This window comes from Callithrix jacchus, chromosome 6 (assembly GCF_049354715.1).
Source record: "Callithrix jacchus isolate 240 chromosome 6, calJac240_pri, whole genome shotgun sequence".
NCBI lineage: Eukaryota > Metazoa > Chordata > Mammalia > Primates > Cebidae > Callithrix > Callithrix jacchus.
This window is the reverse complement of record NC_133507.1, coordinates 71,067,362-71,090,592: the sequence shown is the minus strand read 5'-3', so window position 1 is coordinate 71,090,592 and position 23,231 is coordinate 71,067,362. Positions and strand designations below refer to the sequence as shown.

General features: G+C 40.2%; 1 protein-coding gene across 1 annotated transcript; it reads left to right on the top strand.

Annotated features, from left to right (window-relative positions):
- Positions 1-1,158: 1,158 nt before the first annotated feature.
- DAPL1 (death associated protein like 1) lies at positions 1,159-22,656 on the top strand. The gene is made up of 4 exons (XM_002749416.6): positions 1,159-1,272; positions 11,243-11,330; positions 14,051-14,111; positions 22,377-22,656. The coding sequence occupies exons 1-4, from the start codon at positions 1,215-1,217 to the stop codon at positions 22,491-22,493; spliced, it is 324 nt and encodes a 107-aa protein (XP_002749462.1). The 5' UTR covers positions 1,159-1,214; the 3' UTR covers positions 22,494-22,656.
- Positions 22,657-23,231: the final 575 nt, after the last annotated feature.

The following is a 23,231-nucleotide window of genomic DNA, read 5'->3' as shown; positions in this document are numbered from 1 at the left end:
TCAGTCTCCTGAGTAGCTGGAATTACAGGCATGTGCCACCACGCCTGGCTAATTTTGTATTTTTAGTAGAGAAGGGGTTTCTCCATGTTGGTCAGGCTAGTCTTGAACTCCCGACCTCAGGTGATCCTCCCGCTTCAGCCTCCCAAAGTGCTGCGATTACAGGCCTGATCCACCGCACCTGGCCTCTTTTGCCCTTTTTTAATTGGGTTGTCTGCTTTCTTATTATTGAGCTGTAAGAATTCTTTATATATTCTAAATGTCAGTACTTCATCAGAAATGTATTTTACAGATATTTTTTCCCAGTTTGTAGTTTGTTTTTTGAAGAGCAGACAACTGCTCTTCAAGTTGTTTTTTAACTGTACTGAAGAACAAAGAAACATTTATAAGTATCTGCCATATGCTAAACTTTTATTGGCACTGGAATTCCAGTAATATCTAAGCTTCAAGTTGTACTTTTCCTTTTTAACAAAATGGCATTGATTGGTTTCAGGTCTACTTTTTCACTATCTTATTGTTAATATTTCTCCATCATTAAATATTATTTGAAACACAATTTGTAAGGTGTACTTTCACAGCAAGACCTTGACTCATCTTAACTATCCCTCTGTATTTGGAGATGTTTATGTTAATTCCCATCAATATTTCAAAAAAAAAAAAAGAAGCATGTGATTACCATCCTTGTTCAGAAATCTCTGTATACATTTCCAATTATTTTCTTAGTATAAATGCTTATAATCGCAAAAACTGGGACAAAGGCAAGCACTTTGTTCTCTACCTGTCTCTTTAGAAAGACTACAGGTGTCCTGAAGCAAAGAGCTTGTCTTGCCCTCCTTGTCACGCCAGAATATGACAAAAGCCTGTTACATTGTAGGTGCACTCTACATACTCGAGGGGTCAATAGTTGGAAAGAAAAAGAATTCCACTGAATTCCATCCTCTCCCTTTCCTCCTGTGAAAGGAAATAAGACTATCCTGTCTTCTGTAGACGTCTACTTTGCCTTCCCAGATGAAGGGAAGAAGAAAGTCTTCTAAGAGAAAATTTGCCAAGGAGATGCAGGTTTCCCAGAGAGCTGGATGAGAAGCCCTGTTGCTGCTCAGCAATGCCCTTAAGGGGCCCCACCCCTGCCTGTATAAAGCTGGGTGCGGTGTTGGGGCAGCCACAGCTGGCATTCGGCCTCCAGAGCATCAGCACTGGCACTGGCACTGGCACGCGCTATGGCAAATGAAGTGCAAGACTTGCTGTCCCCCCGGAAAGGGGGTCATCCTCCCGCAGGTAGGCCACCACCTGCCCTCAGTCCTGCAGGCTATTGCTGGCTCCCCTCTTCTGGCAATGCCTTCCACGGAGCACCCCAACAGACCAAAGGTTCTCTGCGTACCCGGTATTACTTTAACTCCACGCTGCCTGACTTCCTCCTATCTCTTTGACCCTTCTTAGCTTGTGTGTGAAGCCACCCGGGAATTTGTCAGACACCCAGTGAGTTAAAGCCTAATTACCTATGGCAACGTATGGATCTGTTGCTTGTGGAAAGGCATAGGCAGAGAGGTTGTACCTTTTTCCTCCCTGGCTGTAGGTTAGCAGTGACACGTCCACAAAAAGAAGATGATTTGCTACCATGGAAACCTTTCTCCTTAGATTCCGGCCATAAGACTCAGTCTCCCCAAGATGCCTGTACATCCTCTGACTTCCTACCCATGCAGGCCAGCTTCCACACAGAGGACCACAGTCACATTTCTTTCCCCCTCCTCAGGCTTTGGGGCTGGACAGTGTTATCAGGGATGTAGTTTACCTGTTAAGGAGCTGAGAAGTACTTTTTGATAAAGACACAGGGCTTGAGGGGGCTGACTGGAAAAGGTACCTGTCAATGTGTTTGCAAAGCATCCACAACTTTTTTTTTTAAATTTACGCTATCTATACTGACTCTCTGGAATATGGAAATTAGTTTTATCGTACTTAACCATATGTTCTTATAGATTGGCTGAGATGTACAGGCCTATTTTCATCAGTTTTTTATTCTTCCAACTGTCTTCCTTCTTTTTTCCTTAAGAAAGTCCTCAAAAGCTTGCCTGCTTTGTTCTTGCCTTTCTCCATTTACAAAACATATTTATTATCTAATTCTCTGGCACCTCTAGGCCAAGGTGACTTCAATAATCTTTGCTGCAGAGGGTAATGGCAGGTATCGTCTTCACAGAGAGTCAAAATGTAACATTGTTTCAGTGGCTCTCTGGTCAGTAGCCTAGCCAAAAAGCGTCCAGATTTTTATTACTCATTCTGAGTTTCCACTTCTGCACATCTTGCTCTGATCTCCTCTGGCAGATTACTGACATTTTTTATTTGCAATCAAATTTAGCAATCTTTAACATTACCTGTATTTAAAGTTAATGATGCTAGCCAATAGTCAGGATATGTATATATATATATATGCAAATCATTGGAAGAGACGTTCCTTACACAGACAAACACAAAAGAAAAAAAAGAACTTCCATTCTCTTCATGTCATTTCCACTCCAATCCTTCATAAAATGGCTAAGCCAAAACCTGTTTTGCTAAACTATATTTATGCACAAAGAACACAGAGATAAACTTAACCAAATGAAAGTTTGAATGAAACCACTGGGAACTTTCTGTCCCCTCCACTAATGATTGCTAATTACTCTGTGTACATAGCACACCATGACTCCATCAAGCATGTCACAATGCCTCTGGCATGACAATTAATTATTATGAACTGTGACACTACAGATAAGAGGTTTTGGATAATTAGAATGGAGATGAAGGCAGACTTTTGCCTCCCCACTGAGCACGAGGGAACAAAGAAGCATCATCCTTCAGCCTGTCTTGGTACTTATTTTAAGTCTGAATCTGTTTGTGGTGGTGCAAAATTTTATTTATGGAACAAAAACAATTAAGTGCCAAAATTCTATTAATTTTTCACTTGATTTTTATAAGCAAAATACAGGTCCCTGCAAGTGGAAAGATGATGTGATTTGGTGGGGAGGGTGGGACACACATAGCCTTTGGAATCAGACAGACCTGGCTTCAAACGTCGATTTCATTCCACATCTCTGAGACTCAGTTTCCTCATCTCTGAAACAGGATACAATAAATAACATCTATTTAGTAAGTTTGTTGTAATGATTAAGGGGAATCATCTTTGAAAAGTACCTGGCACCTGAATGTTAGCCCCCTTAAAATGCAGGCCTGGTAGAACACATCACTATCAAAAGAAATTATCGCCCCCCAACTCCCAAATTCAAGACATCCTGATGTTGGAGGGGCATCAGACACTACTGCAGTAATCAGAACAGAAGAAAACTGCAATGGAAAAAATATGTGCCTACCCCATCACAGTTAAAAATGAAATCACTTAGCTGGGTGTGGTGGCTCACTCCTGTAATGCCAGCACTTTCAGAGGCTGAGGTGGATGGATCACCTGAGGTCAGGAGTTCAAGACCAGCCTGGCCAATATGATGAAACCCCATCTCTACTAAAAATTCAAAAAATTAGCCGGTGTGGTGGAACATGCCTATAATCCCAGCCACTCAGGATGCTGAGGCAGGAGAATCACTTGAATCCAGGAGGCAGAGGTTGCAGTGAGCTGAGATCATGCCTAGGCAACAGAGCTAGACTCAGTCAAAAAAAAAAAAAAAAAAGAAATAAATAAGTAAATAAATCACTCAGAGGTCAGCCAGCTACAACTCTTTCTCACCTACATATGGAGTGGGTAGTGGTTTCATTTAATGCATATTAATATAATATATTGCACCTCTGTTAGCCCTGGTTATACATTTATGCTGTAAAATAAGACTACATAAAACACAAGGTGGGCTGGACTACGGTAAGCATAGCTTGGAATTTTCTGCTTTCTTGATTTGTCTCATCTCACTTTCAGAAGAACCCCATTATATGAACAGCAGCCCCAAAAATGTGTGAGTAGAAAGTGATCCCAGGAAGCCAGATATATGATGAATAGAAAGAAGAGCAGTAGTTCATGACTTTTTCTCTATTTCCTGCATTTTTTAATTGGGTCTAAGCCAAATGAATCTGAGCCATTGAAGAGGTGACCACTGAATCCCTAAAGAGAATATGTTTTATGACTCATTAAAGAGAGAGGGAAGTTGGAGGGGGGAATATGCCCAATTATAAAACTAATGCAGAAAATGGGGACAACCACAAACTGCATATGGACCAGGGTCGTTTGAAAACCCTCACACACTCCAAAGGCTTGAGTCTCTCAAGTCAACTTGTGGGGATTGGAACGGGCCAGAGCCATGAAGTTAGAAGAGAAAGGCTGTGAGATTCACCTCCTGCTGCCCCAGGGGATAGGGATCTGAGGACTGCAAGAATAGCTGCCATTCAATGCTGACTGCACCTGGCACAGCAAAGAGACTTCCAGATGTGGCAACAGCTCTGCAGAGAAGTGGTATTTCACAGAGGAGCAAACGGAGACTCAGTGAGATTGAGGGACTTGCCAAAAGCCACACAGCTAGTGGGAAGTGGAGCTGGAATTGGAAAATGCAGGGACCCCATGCCAAAGCCCTCTTGCTTGAAAGCCTTTTCTGTTTGCTCCACAACCTTCTCTTAATGAGGGTTTTGGGGGTCTTGATTGGCAGGCTAAAATTTGCTGACAAATTGTCCATGCAAAGTAAGCATTTTGCAAACATGTAAACTTTTCATTTCTTCAAATAGATGTTCTCAGTCACAAGGCACAGTTTGCACAAACCTTTGTGCCTTTCAGCTTTTTCACACACATTGTCCACGGATTTGTAAAGGAAAAAGTCTAATTTTTTTTTTTTTGCAGGCTTATGTTTATCTTCACTAGTGTCTACCAAAAACTGTGGAAAAGATTGGAAAATCTTAACTAGAAAAGTATTAGAATTCTAAACTAAACAGTGTATTTATAAAAATTTATAAACCACAAAATCAGTCACAAGAGTATAATTCTCATGCAGAGACGGGAAAGCAAAACTTCGTTTTTCCCCACATAAATTTAGGTTTTCTAGTGAAGCTATCTGAAAGAGCATCTCTCTTTTTAACATTGTCTGTCTCTAGTTTGTCTTCATTATTGAAAGGACTGAAAGTCTTAACTTACAAAATTGTACTCAAAATTCTGTTAAAATGTTAAATCAGTTCATATTTTACTTTGCCTAATTCCAGTTGATCTTTCTGCAAACACTCAAAAGGCAAGATAGCCCCAAACATGAAGTTATGTCAAGGACTACAAACTTTAATCGATTGATTTAGACACAGTGAAACCTTGAAAAGTTCTCTTGAGTCAGAGGTATCTGGTATAAGCAAAATGAGCAAGAACCCGATTGTGTTGGGTTGTAAATGATGGCTTGTCTACACCCCAGGCGATCATTGTGAATGGTGTTCCCAGAAGAGCTTTTAAGATGACCCTCCCACAAACTAACTCCATCTGGTTCAATCACCCCAGTTCAGTGAGAGCCCAAATCTATATATGTGCATCCATCTGTAGTCTAGGGGTATTCTCTTCTGCTTCTTTCTACTGTACAAGGATGACCAAGTAAGACTAGCTGCCAGAACAAGTTTGGTACAAGAACTGTGTTCTGGAAATCCAGTGTGTGGCCCCCCTGTGATTCCTAAATTGCTGAGTTAGAGCCCACTGACCTATGACGGAGAGAACTTAAAGACTGCTGGATGGAAGGAGGAATCTTATGGAGATGATTTTTTTCTTCTTCTTCCTAAAATGTTTGTCTTATTGTGCCTAAGAATGAAGAACTCCCACGTTTATAATCTTTAAAATTTTCTTTTGCGATTTCTTTGTTAAGTGCCTTATGTTCTTTCCAAAAGGAAAGGAGTGATGGATTTTTTTTGGAGGTAGATGACAAGAGTTGAAATTATAATGACTTTATAATAAACATAATCTAGTTCAACTTCCACTGAATTCCCCAAAATTCTCCTAAGGTGTTCATGACAAGATAACTTCTTTCCTTCACTTTAATACCTTGAGGTGTAAGAACTCATTATCATATTAGGCAATCTATTTCACATTGATTACACAAGCTGTTATAATAGCCAGATTCTGTCTTTCTGGAACTCTTAGGCTTTGGTCTTCATTCTCACCTCTGGAACCATGTAAAATAAATATAAATAATAATTCATAATTAGTAAGTGCCTACCATGCACCAGCTTCTTATGTCACCTCTGTTTTCTAAAACAACCTGTCAGCAATAGTCAGTATTGTTCCCTGTTGAAGGACATGGAGAATGAGTCTGAGAGGCATTTTAAGTGACTTGCTCACAGTCATAGAGCTTAGGAGGAATACATTTGTCCAAACCTACGTAACATTTCCCCACGAGTAAACTGCTTCTCTGACTTCATGACAGCCCTTCAGCTCTTTGAAGATGGCGCCCTAAGCTCTCTTGAGTCTTTGCTTCTTCAGGAGTTATCTTACCAGATTCCCTAGTTCCTCATGTGGCATGGAACTTCCACATGACTTCACTCTGGTCATTCACCTCTGAAGATTCTCAGATTGTCAATGTCCTTTGAAATGAGTGGTATGACACTCAACATTCCAGAGGTCTTTTCTTTTTTTTTTTTTTGAGATAAAGTCTTGCTCTGTTACCCACACTGGAATGAAGTGGCATGATCTTGGCTCACTGCAACTTCCACCTCCCAGGTTCAAGCAATTCTCCTGTCTCAGCATCCCTAGTAGTAACTGGGACTACAGGCTACCACCACCATGCCAGGATAATTTTGTATTTTTAGTAGAGACAGAGTTTCGCCATATTGGTCAGACTGGTCTCAAACTCCTGACCTCAGGTGATGCCTGGGCCTTTCAAAGTGCTGGAATTACAGGCATGAGCCACTGCACCTGGCCAGGTCTTCTCGTTTTAACTACAACAATTTTGCTTCTATAGTTGGCGATAATAATTAGTCAAGGTAGAAGAAACTGTGTAGAAATAATAGCATCAGGGAAAGTGAAAGAAACACTAACAAGAAAATAATCACAGCACACCATGTATGAAAGGCACTTGTCATAAGGAGAATGAAAACTACTGGGGAGGTGTATCAAAGGCCCAAGCCCCAGAGCTCTTACTTGATTCTTCTTAGCGTTAAACAACAGTGCTATGAGCAGACAGACACCATCTCCCATACAGAGGCACACACTCCTCAAAAATTCTTTTGAAAAAAGTCCATCCCTTGATTTATTTCACCTGTATTCTGCAGTTATTCAGAAATGTTTCCATATAATTTCATTTTTGTTGCTGATTACTTTGTGTGCTGTGTGTATAAAGAATTTATATATATAAAGAATGTATGTATATATATATATAAACATACAATTTAAAGCAAGATAATGTATAAAGATAGCATTTTCTGAGGCTTATATATATATAAATCAATATTTTTTTAACTTGGCAATTCAAATGACCAAATGGAGTTTATTCCATGAATGCAAGAATGGTTAAATGGTAAAACATCAGATTTCCTTAGTGATACAAAACCCATACAAGATTAACAAGGTCACATAAAAACAGCAAATTTCTGACTGGCTAAAACATCATTAATAAAGTCAAAAAGCAGTAACTGGTACAACACAGTATTTTATATTTGCAATGTATCTCATGAAAAAAAAGAGCTCCTATAAGTCAGTAAGAAAAAGATAGGGAAAAGACTAGTAATCCAATTGAAAAGGACAAAAGAGTTGAACAGCTTACAGAAAATGCAAATGGCTTCTAAAACATAGAACCAAGCCCAACCTTTAATAAAAAATGAGAAATGCAAATTAAAACAGTGAGATACCTTTATTTTTTAACTTACTGGTTGACAAAACCAAATGCTTTGTAGCTCGAATTGTTAACAGGGGTATGGAGGAACAATCACTGTCATCGTGGCTGGAGAGACTATAAACTGGTCCAACATCCTCGAAGGGCAATTTGGCAAGATTTAACAAAATTCCAGACACGCATACTCTTAAGAACTAACAAGATCACTTTTAGGAATTTGCCCCATAGGTGTGCTTGTATTTGTGCAAAATTATGTATCTAAAACTTTTAGCAGAGCAACAGCCCAAAAGAGCCAGAGTGACACCATTTTAAAATCACCTCCATCTTAAAATGAGCAAGTCACAGCCCCACGGTGCTAAGATGTTTACAGCCGATGAAGCAGCTTGGTAATGCCTGCAAGAACAAACTCTTACAACAGAAAGTCCAGATGTGCCAATACCCATAACGATAATGCTTTCAAAATAATAAGAGTTATGCTTTGATGTACTCACACACTAAAATGTCAAGGGTGGTTTTCTTTAAATCAGTAGAAATAAATCTTGTCATGCTGTCTGCTCACCTTCATGTAGTCACAGAGTCTACAAAGACAAGACCCCTATATAAGAAAAACTGAAAAACTGTTTGTGCACTCGATTTCTGAGGACACCCTACTCTGTAATGGAGTAGTTTCTAATAAACTTCCTTATTTCACTGAGTTCTGTGACTCACCTTGAATTTCTTCCTGTGTAAGATCCAAGAACCCTTTCTTGGAGTCTGGATCAAGACACCTGTTTCCGGTAACGAAAGGATATTTATTGCAGCATTGTTTGTGATAGCAGTAGATTAAAAACACATGCAATGTCCAACATTAGGGAACTGGTTAAGTAAACACAGGATGTTCATATAATAAAATGTTAAAGCAGATGTTAAAAAAACAAAAAACAAAAAAAGAACCACGGCCAGGCATGGTGGCTCACACCTGTAATCCTAGAACTTTGGGAGGCCAAAGCAAGCTGGTCACCTGAGGTCAGGAGCTCAAGACCAGCCTGACCAACATGGAGAAACTTCGTCTCTACTAAAAATACAAAATTAGCCGGACGTGGTGGTGCATGCTTGTAATCCCAGCTACTTGGGAGGCTGAGGCAGGAGAATCGCTTGAACCAGGGAGGCAGAGTTTGCAGTGAGCCAAGATCACGCCATTGCACTCTAGCCTGGGCAACAAGAGTGAAACTCTGTATCAAAAAAACACACACACACACAACACACACACACACACACACAAATGATATATATATAGATGTAGATGTAAATGTAGATATGGAATTTTCTCTAAAATATGTGATTACATGAAGAAAATAAACAAGATGTAGAGCAATGTGTACCTCAGGCCGATACTTTTTTTTTGCATTTTTTTTTGTTGTTGTTTAATAAGCGTATTTTATTTTAATAAATAATCCAGTAGGAAATGGAGAATTCACTGCCCTTTCTTAGAAGGCTATGTAAATAGCTATCTGTCAAATTTATATATGCCGCTCACCAGCATTCCCTTATTGGAAACATCAGTATTTCCACATCACATCACAGTTCCTAAAAGGACTTTAAAGTCTCAAAATTCTGTGTGTCCTTTGGCTTGCTTCTCTCTTGATTCCACCCAGGCTTTATTAATGGTTCGCTTCATATCATCATCTCCATCTTCATAAATTTTCTTTAGAACATTCATCAGTCCCTCACTAGGATCTGTTTCAGAGTCATAGGAGGGCTTCTGTTTTTCCTTCTTTCTTTCTTTATTTTTTTAATTGCATTTTAGGTTTGGGGGTACATGTGCAGAACATGCAAGATAATTGCATAGGTACACACGTGGCAGTGTGATTTGCTGTCTTCCTCCCCTTCACCCACATCTGGCATTTCTCCCCATGCTATTCCTCCCCAGCTCCCCCCACCGGCTGTCCCTCCCCTATTCCCCCCAATAGACCCCAGTGTGTAGTGCTCCCCTCCCTGTGTCCATGTGTTCTCATTGTTCATCACCCACCTATGAGTGAGAACATGCAGTATTTCATTTTCTGTTCTTGTGTCAGTTTGCTGAGAATGATGTGCTCCAGATTCATCCATGTCCCTACAAAGGACACGAACTCATTGTTTTTGATTGCTGCATAATATTCCATAGTGTATATGTGCCACATTTTCCCAGTCCAGTCTATCATCGATGGGCATTTGGGTTGGTTCCAGGTCTTTGCAGTCTTTTTTCAACCTGAGTCAGGTAATCCCACCTTCTGTTTCCCACTTTAAAATTCATAAAAAGGTCTGCAGTCTCCCTCCTACCATTGTTTCCAACTTCCTAGATTATCTCCCAAGATACTGCTAATGTTATAAGCTTCCTGTGTCTTCGTCCACAGTTATTCGTTATTCTGCACATACACTTAGGTAAACCAATCTAGGAAGCTGAAAAACAATGGTAGGAGGGAGACGGCAGACCTTCTTAGGCCTTGTGAATTTTGTGCCTTATGCAGGTAACATAACCAAGACGATAAATTAAGTACTAATTTTAAAGAACAGAGATGAAGTCAGTTCACAAGGGCACGGAGAATTAAAATAGGTTTTCTTTGTTTTTCACTTTATTGGACCACAGTTTTAGAAAATTGCCAATCTGGCATTTTCATAAAAAGAATTAACAGGCTCAAACAAATCAATGTCCATTTAGCTTTTTCTCATTTGAGCTTGTCAGATTTTAAATGTGCAAATTTCCTGGGAACAGAAAAAAAGTATTTGCTTTGACTTGCTATCTGAAATGGATTGTTCCTTTTCGAAAGTTGATTTCATCTGACATTGTTAAACACTTGAATTGCTGTTAGGTCATCTGTAGCCTAATTAACACTAATTGATCTCTTGAATGGCAGGATTATTAATGCAGTTTAATTACTCATTAGAACATCTGAGCTTGGCCAACACCCGAGTTTTGGGGTCTGGTGAGAAGGTGGTATCTGGTAGAATCAGAACCACCGCTGTTGAATTAAATGCCTTTTATCACTGTGTGCCCTGTCTTTTGGCTCATCTCTCAGAATCTGGCTTTTGAAAGCTTTGGTTGGAAAAAAAAAATGCAAGCCACGCAGAACTTTAATCTGGTGGGAAAACAGAGGGTCATATTGTAATTGTCAGTTGCTATTGTGAAGAATGTAATTGGTTTGATAATAAGAAAAAATGTTTTTCAGTGAAATGCCTAAGGGAGTATGTTGTTATTCTCCTCCCTAAATCTAAGGTGTAACCTTCTGCTTTATCAGCCTCGGTTCCACTTCTCTGAGTATAAACAAGTAGCTGTCAGCCCTTCCTCCACCCACACTTGATTAAGATATATATATACACACACACATATTGTTTTATTGTGTTGTTTTATGAAAGTTTAGATCTTTAAAAAATAAGTTCAAAAATTATTTTCAAATCTAAAGTCATACCTTTAATAACAAAGCAAACCTTCTCTCACTGTTCTAACTTTCATGCTGGTTTTTATCTGTTTGTAGTAAAAGCTGGAGGAATGAGAATTTCCAAAAAACATGAAATTGGCATCTTGGAGAGACATACCAAAAAAACAGGATTCGAGAAAACAAGGTAGGGACTCTTAATTTTTCTCCATCACCTCAAGGAGTTTTGAATAACTCTGCTTCCAGAAGTTATTTTAGGACAAACCAAGGCTCCCTATGCCTCAACTAGAGAAGGGGGTGGAGGGTGGGGGGGTGTGATCTGTGAGGACCTGAAGTGAGGGGTAGAGAAAGGTAGGTGCCTACCCCCTGGAGGGTTCTCTCTGAGAGGGCTCCCATAATGACCCCCAGCCATTCTTCTCCTCTCTGCGCCCAGCCCAGCGAGCGGCTTTGCATTTAAAAGGCATGGTCCTAAATGTCCTAAACCTGACCCCCATCCTTTTAGACTGTTTTCAGATCAGCCTTTAAAATATTGTCCCTAGGCTGGTCCTGTTTTCATAATATGCTTTCTGCTGAAGCAAATGTCCTGGATTAAAAAGAAATGTCTTTTCTGTTTTAAATCCATCACTGAATTTAGAAAGTAACGGCCACTATATTTGGCATAGCCAGAAGGCATATAGGCACCGAGCAGCCTTCCCCTGCTCCCTCCGCCATTACCTTGACGCCTGCGCCATCTCAGAACTCAGCACAGAGCTGTGGTCTGGATCAGGTACGCAAATGGCCCAACCACTCAGCCTTGGGTAAGAAAAACCAGTGCATTTCAAAAAGCAAGAAACATGCAGAACTGGTTCTTTCTGAAGCATGCTTCAGAGACTATTAATTTTGAAATGATTTCCACAGATCAATTGATGAGTAATTCAAAAGAAACTGAGTAGAGGATGCTCCAGGCACCTCCTTAAGAGTTAAACCATCTCAGAGAATGGAAATAGACTATTGCACTTCTCTGACTCTTTTCTATAAAATTATTTTTAAATCACTTTAAATATTTTTTCCCAATTTCTGGGAAGAAATGTTTTGCGGATTTGCCTCCCTCCACTTTAGAATGAAATACGGATTTGCCCCATTGGCAGCAAGTCATTTGTTATTTATGATATCAGAAACTAACCATCCCATAACAAAAGGGAAGCTGTATGTCCTCAAGAGTGGAGGTCACACATTATTTATCTTCTGACCCAGCATCTAGGACAATTCCTAGGACAGTGAATGCATTCTGTAAGTGATATCAGACTGCAATTGAATTGCAAGCTGATTAAATTTGAGACCTATTCTGTATCTAAAACCTGACTCAAGCATGCACCCTGCTTATTGTGATACTGGTTAACCTGCCTGAGCCAGGGGCTCAGGAACTAAAGTGTCTTGTCTTGGAAATTACTTACTAGCAGGCAGCCAATGGACAGGCATTCATTTCTCTGCATCTCAGAAAAATGGGACTTACTAGTAAGTCTAACATCCTCTGAACAATGCAGGCAGCGGAGTTAGCTAGAGAGTAATAACGTGATGATTAGAACCATCTTTAAAAAGTCAATTGTTTATCATGAGAACAGCATGGGAAAAATTTTAAAAAAGAAAGGAAAAGAAACTCAGTTGTTTTCTAATAGTGGTTAAATGACAGGGATTGCACTATTATAGAACTTAAACAGCAAAGGAGAGCTCTTGCCCTAAGTCCCAGAGACAGAAACAGGTTATGTGGAGCTTGAAACATACAGACTTTCAGGGCCATTTTAAAGAAAAATAAACAAAAATGACCAATATGAAATGGATAGGGCCCCTCCCAGGGCCTTGAAAGGAACCATTGTAGTGGGAGACCCTAGGCTTAAGTATCATTAACTCCACATATATATCCCTCTTCTATTTACATCTCTTACCAGGGCATGAGAGCACAGGTTAGGAAATGTTTACATGGACAAACATTCCTTTTTATGTCATCTTAGAGAATAGCTTTTAAAAAATATGCCCTAGACCAGAATTTCCCAAACATCATCAATCCATGTCTACTTCCTAATAGCTTTTACAAACCAACACAAAGCATCCAGAAAAAATATATATATGCGAAGTGTGGAGTTTCTTCAAGACATTGTACTGTAGAATTGGCCCTGATTGAAACTCTCCTACAAAATAGCTTGGCCTGAGAGAAAGAAGCCAGACACTAAAGAGTACGAGCTATAGATGGTTCATTTTATCAAGTACAAAAACAGTCAGAACTAGTCTTTGGGGCTATAAGTCAGGCTAGTGGTTATCCTTAGTGGCAGCTGGTTTGACTAGCAGTTTCAATTTTATTCAATCTCTACTCTTATAATATGAGCATGTTTTTGTATATATTTCTATTAAAAAGTTAGGGGAAAAAAAAGTAATGGCTGGGTGCGGCGGCTCACGCCTGCAATCCTAGCACTTTGGGAGGCTGAGGCAGGTGGATCACCAGAGATCAGGAGTTCAAGACTAGCCTGACTAACATGGTGAAACTGCATTTCTACTAAAAATACAAACAATTAGCCAGGCATGATGGCTTGCACCTGTAATCCCAGCTACTCAGGAGACTGAGGCAAGAGAATCTCTGGAACCCATGGGGCAGAGGTTACAGTGAGCCAAGATTGCGCCATTGCACCACAGCTTGGGCAATAAAAGAGAAACTGCGTCTCAAAAAAAAAAAAAAGCAATAATAGTAACTTGGCCTGCAAAGCTTGTTGTGTATAGCAGCACACGGGTACACAGAGGCAAAATCTGTGTCTTCTAGATGTTCCTAAGCAGAGTGAAAGCTTAAAAGGCCAGAGAGACAGCCCTCTGTATAAATCATGTGGTCTATTCAGTGGGAAAGTTTTTAAGTCCTATTTGAAGTTCCTTTCATCTTCACAGTGCCATTGCAAACGTTGCCAAAATACAGACGCTGGATGCCCTGAATGATGCACTGGAGAAGGTAAGCCATGGGCAAATCACATGACACTCCAAGTCAGTCTTTGCCCAGCAGATCCGGCTGCATGGGTAAATGAGCTGATGACCACGGAGGTTTTTTCCAAGCCAAAGGTTTGATGTCCTTGTGAAAGAATTTGTTCTCGGTCAGAGGAACACGAAGTGATTTGAGTGGGAGAAGCTGTTTCTCTCAAATTCCTAAAGCGTTCATTTAATAAATCATCTCAAAAATAAAAAAGAAAGTGGGAATCGTCATGTTGAATTTGTAGAAAGGTACTTTCCATCCCAAATATTTGTCAGAAACAATGGCATGTTTTTATAAAAGATAGCCTGTGGCGTGGGGCTTCAGCAGTTTTTGACCTTCCTCCCTACCCACACATTCCTTTAAGGAGATACTTTATTTGAGGAGAGGGTAGGTGGTAGAGAGCGTTGTATGGTCTAGGATTAGAGGAAGGCTAGACACCAGGTAGGTATATAAGTCTGTTTATAAACGCAGTTGACCAGGACTATTTTTACTTCTATATCCTGAATTCCCTCTTCTTTCTTTCTTTTTTTTTTAGAAGGAGTTTTGCTGTTTTTCCCCAGGCTAGAGTGCAATGGCACAATCTCGGTTCACTGCAACCTCCACCTCCTGGGTTCAAGCGATTCTCCTACCTCAGCCCCCCAAGTAGCTGAGATTACAGGCATGCACCACCACACCCGGCTAATTTTGTATTTTTAGTAGAGATGGGGTTTCTTCATGTTGATCAGGCTGGTCTCGAACTCCTAACCTTAGGTGATCCACCCATCTTGGCCTCCCAAAGTGCTGGGATTACAGGCCTGAGCTACCGCACCCGGCCATATATCCTGAATTCTTTCTAAGTAGTTCTAGAAACTCAGAAAACTCTTACCAATTAGACAGTGGTTTGGTTTTCTAGATTCAAAAGCTCGTTTTCAAATTTTGTAGGTGAGCTGAGTGAGAGCCCTTATTCTACGTCTAATAGGCAGGTACATTATAGTCAAGGTAATAAAGAGCCACTCTTTCAGCTACTGCCATGTTTATGGAAGGGGCGGGAGAGAGCATCCTCTGTAGAAGGAAGACTTCCTGTTGCAGCCAAAATCAGATGTCTGAGAACCACCAGCTCAGCCTCTGAAAAAGATTAGTGCAGCTAGCCCCTGGGCCCCCATTTGGCACTGGCTTCACCACCATCTGTATGACCTTGAGCAGGTGACTTATCCTATGCTTCAGTTCCATGTGTATAATGGAGGTAAGGAAGAGTACGCAGCTTACAGGGTTGGATATGGAGATGGTGAGCTCACAGGCATGAAGGTCTTGGAAGAGTCTCAGCTCAGAGTAACCTCTTTGCACTCCGTTTGGGTTAGTAGCATTGGTTTTATGACAGTGAAATGAGACAGCATATCTAAAGTCCATGACATTACAGGGCAGATATTGTACAAGATAAGATCTTGATGATGAGCCATAGCTACAGAGCCTTCTCACATGGGAGGCTTTGTTCTCCACTCAGATCGATTTAGGGTGAAGTCATAAGTGACTCTCTGCCTTCCTGGCTTCAGAGGCAGGGCTGATGCATGATACCCTGCCAGGGTAACTCAAGCTGCCTGCTCCTACATCTTAGATTCTCTTGCTCCTGCCCACTAAACACGTCTTCCTTAGGGCAAGAGAATGCCCACAGTTGTAAGTGGAACTGGATAGAATAGACATGTTCCCCTAAAATATTTGTTAACTCAAAATAAAGTATTGAAAAGGAATGGTCAGAAAAGGCTGGTTGTGCTGTATGTTAGGTAAGATACCAGAGTCTACATGGTGTCTTATAGATATATGTCATGCATGTGTCTTTGACATATCGCTTCATTGCCAAGATAAAAAGAATAATCTCTTCCCTAAGTAACAATACTTAACAATAATAATCAGTTGTGTTTGGAACCCATAAGAGAACACTGAAATGGTGTGCTGTTAAAAATATTTTTAACAGGCCAGGCACAGTGGTTCATGCAGAAATATTTTTAACAGACCAGGCACGGTGGCTCACACCTGTAATCCCAGCACTTTGGGAGGCCAAGGTGGGTGGATCACAAGGTCAGGAGTTCAAGACAGCCTGGTCAATATAGTGAAACCCCATCTCTACTAAAAATACCAAAAAAATAGCCAGATGTGGTGCCACATGCCTGTAATCCCAGCTACTTGGGAGGCTGAGGCAGGAGACTCACTTGAATCTGGGGAGACGAAGGTTGTAGTGAGCAGAGATCGCGCCATTGCACTCCAGCCTGGGCAATGAGAGTGAAACTCCTTCTCAAAAAAATACATATATTTTTAACAGCAACTATACCTATTTTTAAAAATATACTTTTGTGCTCAGCTCAGTGTTTAGACGAGTAGGACTGTGGCTAAGATTGCGCAGGTTACTGGTTACCAGAGCAGGTCCTAGCACCAGCCATAGGCTGCCCTGCTCTGGCTGTGTCACTCACTAGCTCTGTGTCCTGGGGCAGGTTTTGTCACTTTTTTGGGTTCCTCTTTCCTTATCTGTAAATGGAAATTTGAGTACTGGTATCTATTTCACAGGGACATGTTGAAGACTAAAATGAAGTTACATAATACATGCACAGTGCTAGGACAGTTAGCCCTCAGCAAGTGATATCTTCTGTTCCCAGGCCTGCATCCCACTATCACTTGGAATCCCAGGTAAAGCGTAAAGCACCAGCAACAAAAATAAGTTCCAAAATTACCATAAGGAACAATCTCAAAAACGAACATTGGCAGGATCCCTGTGTTTCCCTACAGCTAGGAAAAATCCCCCCCGCCGATCCCTCATTCAATCTCAAACCTAGGAGGATTTCACAATAAAAGTCAACCTAGGGTTGAGATCTACTGACCACTAGATCTACTGAGATCAGCAGTTGTCTGGGGCTGAGTAGGAAGGGTTGATTACAAATGACCAGAGGGAATTTGGGGAAATGATGGGATGGTTATTTATCTTGATCGTGGTTGTAGTCACAAACTGTATGTACTTGTCAAGACTCATAAAGCAGCACGCTAAAAAGGATACATTTTACTGTAGGCAAATACTTTGCTTTTTACAACTGAAAAACCATGCTGCATAAGCTATATAGGCTGATTTTAAAAATACAGGAAACAATATATAAAAGATACACGGATACAGGTATTTTTTAACAAATTTTCCCTGTATTACAATGATTCTCTTCACAGTATGTATTACCAAAGAGATCTAACAATATACAGTTGGTCAGAATAAATGTAATAGCAGAATTGAGAGTCATATCTTCTGTATTTATTAACATTTGTTTGTGCCCTCAGTTACAATCACATCCAAGAATTCGTGTTATTTCTCATACTTATTTTAAGAAATTAATTCTCTAAAGCAACCCCTCTCCATAGGATCTCATCAACCATTCAACCATGGCAGGAACATTTTATCTGTATGCTATTCATCTCTGGATTCCTACTTTAAAATCAACATGGGGTTTCAGATTTTGGAGATTGAAAAATAATCCCCAAAGGGCTGGGATTGTTTAAATCTAAGTAAGAAGCAGCCTAGAATCTACCCCCCCACCTCTTCCCTCCACTCAGACTGCTTTCTCCCACCCCACCCTATTTCTCCTTTCCTCCCAAACTCTCCAGCCAGCCTTCCCCACCTCTCGAAGCCCTAAATAATAAGAGAATTCATGTTTCCCATAGCAGAACACATGACATGGTATTCCTGCAGAAAACAGGTTATGTAATCTGAAAGCTCTCTAGGCTAGAAATCTGGAAGACCTGGTCTTAGCCCAAGTTCCACCCACTACCTAAAAGTATTTGACCTGTTAGATGTCACGTAGCTTCTCTGGGATTTGTGCTTGTTCATTTACTTTTAAAAAATTCTTTTAAGGCAGGGAGTGAACGAGAATGATACTGCCAAATATATTAATCCTCTGGACATGGCAGTTAAATTTGGCAATAGTTGTGAAACTTCTCAGAACATTAAAGTATCCAGTTAAAACATCAGTCATGGGGTTGCGTTTTGGTGTGGAGGTGGAATGCAGAAGCCTGGTGAAAGTTGGGGTTACTTTTTTCAAGCTGCCAGACTTTGGGTCACCGCTGCCAAAGTCAGTGAGATGTACATGAAATGGGATCCTGGGGGAGAGAAAACTATCAGAGGCATCTGCAAATTTTAAAAGGCTTCTCTCATTTTGTAGATTAATATCACTGTAGGAGTATCCTTGAATTTCATTGACAAGAGCTGAATGTTTTGTTTTAAGCACTTTGCTTAACGGGGTGTGGAAATTTAAGTGCCAACATTCAAGTTGGAAGTTAACACCCTGGAAAGATGAATGAAAGCGCTACCAGTGTGCTAATACTACCCAACTTCAGGCTCTGAAACAAAACCTGCAGTTGATTTTCTTGCATCTATAATTTCACAGCTCTAGTCATAAAGACTTTTGCACACTTCTTTTGCCTTTTCTCTGAAATGAAAAATATAGGTTCTCAGGTCGCAGCTACCCAAGATGAAGGTAAATTCTCAATGCGGAAGTTTCTATTGATCCACTTTCCAAGTTCAATATGTTGCCCCTGTAATGCAGCTGCAGCAAGGCAGGATCCTTGTACGTATACTGGCTTTGAATTCTTTCTCTCGTAGGGTTACCCTAGATTCTTGTACCCTAATGAATGAGACAAGAAACACCTTTCATTCTACAAACATGATCGTTTTACAAAGACTAATGATGAAAATTCCACAGCTTCCCCAAAGTTAAAATGTCAGACTAAAACACAGCTGGTTGTAGCTTGTACTCTGGAAAGCTACTTCTACTTATTTCTAGTTTAGACTTAAAATAACTTTTCCTATCTCCATTGATATAAAACCTAGAACAGAGAATTAGTACATTTAGGAGCTGACCATTTTATTGACAGTTTCACCAACTCTGATGGAAGATTCTTTATAGTCTCCTCAACCATAGACCCAAGTCCTGCCTCAGGATGCCCCTGACTGAGACAGGCAGGGAGATGAGAAGGAGAACTTGACTTTCCTTTTATCATATTTTCAAGTTGCTATGAAACCCTCTTCCTGGCACCCCAAAACCTGTACTCTTATAGCTTAACAATTATGAGTAGCTTCTCTATTATCTTTGCCAGAATTATTTCTACTTCCTTCTCAATACTGTTGATTTTCTCTTCTCTCAAACTTTCCCTAATCAGTTCACAGATGGCCAGTGGGCCACAGGGGCTGACTTTGTTTCCCAAATATTCTGATCTGTGGCATTTCTCTTCTTAGAAATTGAGCAGTGCTTTTAGAACTTCGGTTGAATACCTTAATTAAAATGTAACCCTTAACACTTCTGTATTGCTAGTGGGAATGTAAAATGGCGCCACTGCCATGGAAAACAATGTGGTGGTTCCTCAGAAAATAAATATAGAATTGCCATATCAGGCTGGGTGCAGTGGCTCACAGCTGGAATCCAAGCACTTTAGGAGGCTGAGGCAGGAGCATCGCTTGAGCCCAGGAGTTCGAGACCAGCCTGGGCAACAAAGAAAGACCTCGTCTCTACTAAAAATAAAACAATTATCCCAGCATGGTGGCACATGCCTGAGGTCCCAGTTACTCGGGAGGCTGAGGCAAGAGGACCACTTGATTCCGGGGGGTTCAAGGTTGTAGCAAGCAGAGATTGCACCACTGCACTCCAGTCTAGGTGACAGAGCAAAAGCTCAACTCAAAAAGAAAAAAGAAAAAGAGAGAGAATTGCCATATGCTCTAGCAATTCTACTTCTCCCAATATAGTCTCGTCATATATTGGAAGAATTAAAAGTAGGGACTCTGAACAGATATTTATACACCAGTATTCATAGCCACATCATTCACAATAGCCAAATGGTGAAAAGATCCTAACCAAGTATTCATCTGTGGATGATGGATAGACAAAACACAGTATATATGTATATACAATGGAATATTATTTAGCCTTATAAAAGAAGGAAATCCTGGCACACACTGTAACATGGACAGACCTTGAGGACATTATGCTAAGTGAAATAAGCCATACACAAAAGGACAAATAGTGCATGATTGGATTTATGGGAGGTGCCCAGAGTAGTCAGATTCATAAAGATAGAAAGTAGAATGATGGTGTCCAGAGGCTTGGAGAAGGGAATGGAGAGTTACTGTTTAATTGGTACCACATTTCAGTTTTGGATGATGAAAAAGTTCTAGAAGTGGATGGTGGTGATAGTTGTGCAATAATGGGAATGTATTCAGTGCCATAGTCTAACTGTACACACACTTTAAATTGGTTAAAATAAAAAATTTTGTTTTGTATATTTTATCACACTTTTTAAAATGCCCAAACAACGTAGCTCATAAGTTGTGGAGATCACCATGGAGGTGACCAAATAACAGATTAGTGTCGAACTAAGCAGCAAGCACCTTCTACCACATATTCTAACACCACTCTCCTTTCCTTTGTCTTTTCCTACCTCCACCCATCTTCTCTTTCACACTTAAGAACAACAATCGACATGTGGCTTTCTTTGTTCCAGTCCCAACTTGTCCTCTTACCCTACCTCACCTTGGCTAATTGCCCAAATTTCTGTTATATCAGTTTTTTTTGTTTTCCTTCTCACCCCCTTTTACCATAACTAACTTGTCAAATTTTTCTTCCTACCTTCAATCTCTCAAATGTGATTTAAAGCCAATCTGAAATAATTTCTCTATTTTTGGTTGAGACTAAAGATACCCAGTCTGGAAGTAGACTACTGAAGTCAGTGACCTCTTAATTTCCTTCCAGAACTAATGTTAAAAGAAAACCAAAGCAAAACAACACATTCTGCCCTTACCACATTGTAAAGTGCACGTCATAAGGGTCTGGTGATAACTGATGTGACCAAAAAAAGTCATAATGTCTTTTCTAGACTCTAATGCAACATTTATGATCAATACCTCATGTTTTCTTCCATTCTGCTAGAATGTTGGCAGAGATATTCCTTGGGCTTAATTATTGTATAACTTGTACTTGCTCATTGTGAAAGAAAACAAATTAAGTACTGATAAATAAAGCAAAGAAAAAGACTAGGCATTGCTCATAATTCTATCCCCAGAGGTAACCATTGCTAACATTTCAGTGTATATTCTTCCAGTGTGTTTAATTTTTTAAAACCAAGAAGAAAGGACTTTTTGGAGTTGTGTTTCATATGAAAGGGACTGCTGTGTGACTAGGGTTTGGGCAGAGACATTTGAGAAGAAATATAAGGCACATATGTTTTTCCTGGCTTAGAAGAGCCCAAGCAAACCATAAACAATGTGATGGCTGGGGTCATGCACAGTTTAGCTCCCCTTTTATTTAATTTGAGTGTCAAGGCAAGGGCATCTAAGTTCAATAGTGATACGTTAAATTCTTGTTGAGCTGAGACATCCCTTCCTTGCTGGCCAAGGGAGGTTTCTTTAGGTTATTTTATATATTGAAGGGCTTGGAGACCAAGAACTAGCATGGACCCAAAAGGTCACTGGGTCCAAATTCTCCTCTGGGAAAACCATGTCTGAAGTGTTCAGCAGCATTGGGCGTGCTTTCTAAGTTATCATTCATGTAAATTCCACAAGATCTCTGAGTTCCATATGAAATGTCTCTTATTGTCATAAAGTCTCAGCCTGTGTTAATAAGTCTATTTAAGCTTATTTACTCACAGATGTCTTCTGTGGAGAAGACTAATGAGAACTTTTGTTCCCTGAGGCTAGTAAGCCATCCCTCAGCCTTCTCTTCACTGGGCTTAGATTAAACCATATGGAATGGCCAATATCACACCATTATTGACCTCAAAAAATAGTAAATGTACATAGTTATACCTAATAAACAACGCTAACACCTCTTAACTTCTTTCAGAGGTTCTTTATTTCTTTTGACAATTGAGGGGATTTTTGCCACCACTCTGGATCTTCTCCAATGTCCCTGTAGCCTTCTTAGAAGTCAGTGATTCATAGATGCATACTAGTGCCAGAATAATTGCTAACATCACAGAGAACTGATGCAGACACAATTAACCATTCCTAGTTTTTAAAATGCCAATTAGAATTTTTAAAAATTAAAGAAAATAAATGAGAGAAAGCCCAAGTTAAAACGTAATCCCTTGGGTTCAGGGATAGAAATAGTATGGAAGAAAAAAAGAGAGAGATTATCAAATAAGCAAACAAAATTGCGAGATTCCCTTGATCAACCATATCATTTTCTACTAGTTTAATATTTCATGACCAAGAAGATCCAATATGCTTATTTTTTCTTCCCTTCTCACCTTTAGCTCAACCATAAATTTACAGCAACAGTGCACACGGCACATCAAAAACCCACACCTGCTCTGGAGAAGGTTGTTCCACTGAAAAGGATCTACATTATTCAGCAGCCTCGAAAATGTTAAGCCTGGATTTAAAACACAGCCGTCTGGCCAGCTGCCTCAAACATCTGACAGCTTAGCAAAAAGAGCCAAAGCTTTCCATAGGCCTGCTGCCCTTGCTTGGTAAATAAAACCACTTTTGTATCTTCCCCTTTGACTTTAGGTAATAAAGCATCCAAACTGTAAATCCAACACGTCCCTGTGACTCTTTTTGGTCCAGTTCAGGATCCCATTGATGTTTGCATGTGTAGTTCTGTAGAGGAAGTGAAGCCTCGAGAATACCTCCATCCACCTCCCTGCATAAGCACTCTTCTTCACACTGACCCTGAATTGGTCCACCCACATTGAGTTCTCCTTGAAGGCAGAGGTTGGGGAGGAGTAGACTGGGCTTGGCAAAGGCCAATATCCAGTGCAAACATAAGAAGTGACTCTTCTCAGTTTCTTTATCTAAGGATGTTGACACTTTCACTTGAGGTGAAATGCCTTTTCCAATTTCCCACATAAGTACATAGCTTGTTTTCAAAGCTCAAATGAAAAAATTAAATTGATTACAAACATATTATTTTATTCCAGGAAATCAAGGGCAGAAGGTAGAATTATAGCTTCAGTGGGAGAGTTGCTCAGGGCCTCCCAGAAAGCTCCAGAACTGAGGAGATTGTGAAATACAGGGCATCGTGGTTGGGCTACAGAAGTTATTTTCACTGGAGGTGGGGTGGGAGAGAGAGTATTGCCATAACTAAGCCTGCACTAGCTCTTCTCCCC

Excerpts from the sequence above, each read along its gene's own strand:
- DAPL1 (XM_002749416.6), top strand. The coding sequence starts at position 1,215 with ATGGCAAATGAAGTGCAAGACTTGCTGTCCCCCCGGAAAGGGGGTCAT. Across the intron at positions 1,273-11,242 it reads AGGGGGTCATCCTCCCGCAG|TAAAAGCTGGAGGAATGAGA; the intron begins GTAGGCCACCAC and ends ATCTGTTTGTAG. Across the intron at positions 11,331-14,050 it reads ACAGGATTCGAGAAAACAAG|TGCCATTGCAAACGTTGCCA; the intron begins GTAGGGACTCTT and ends TCATCTTCACAG.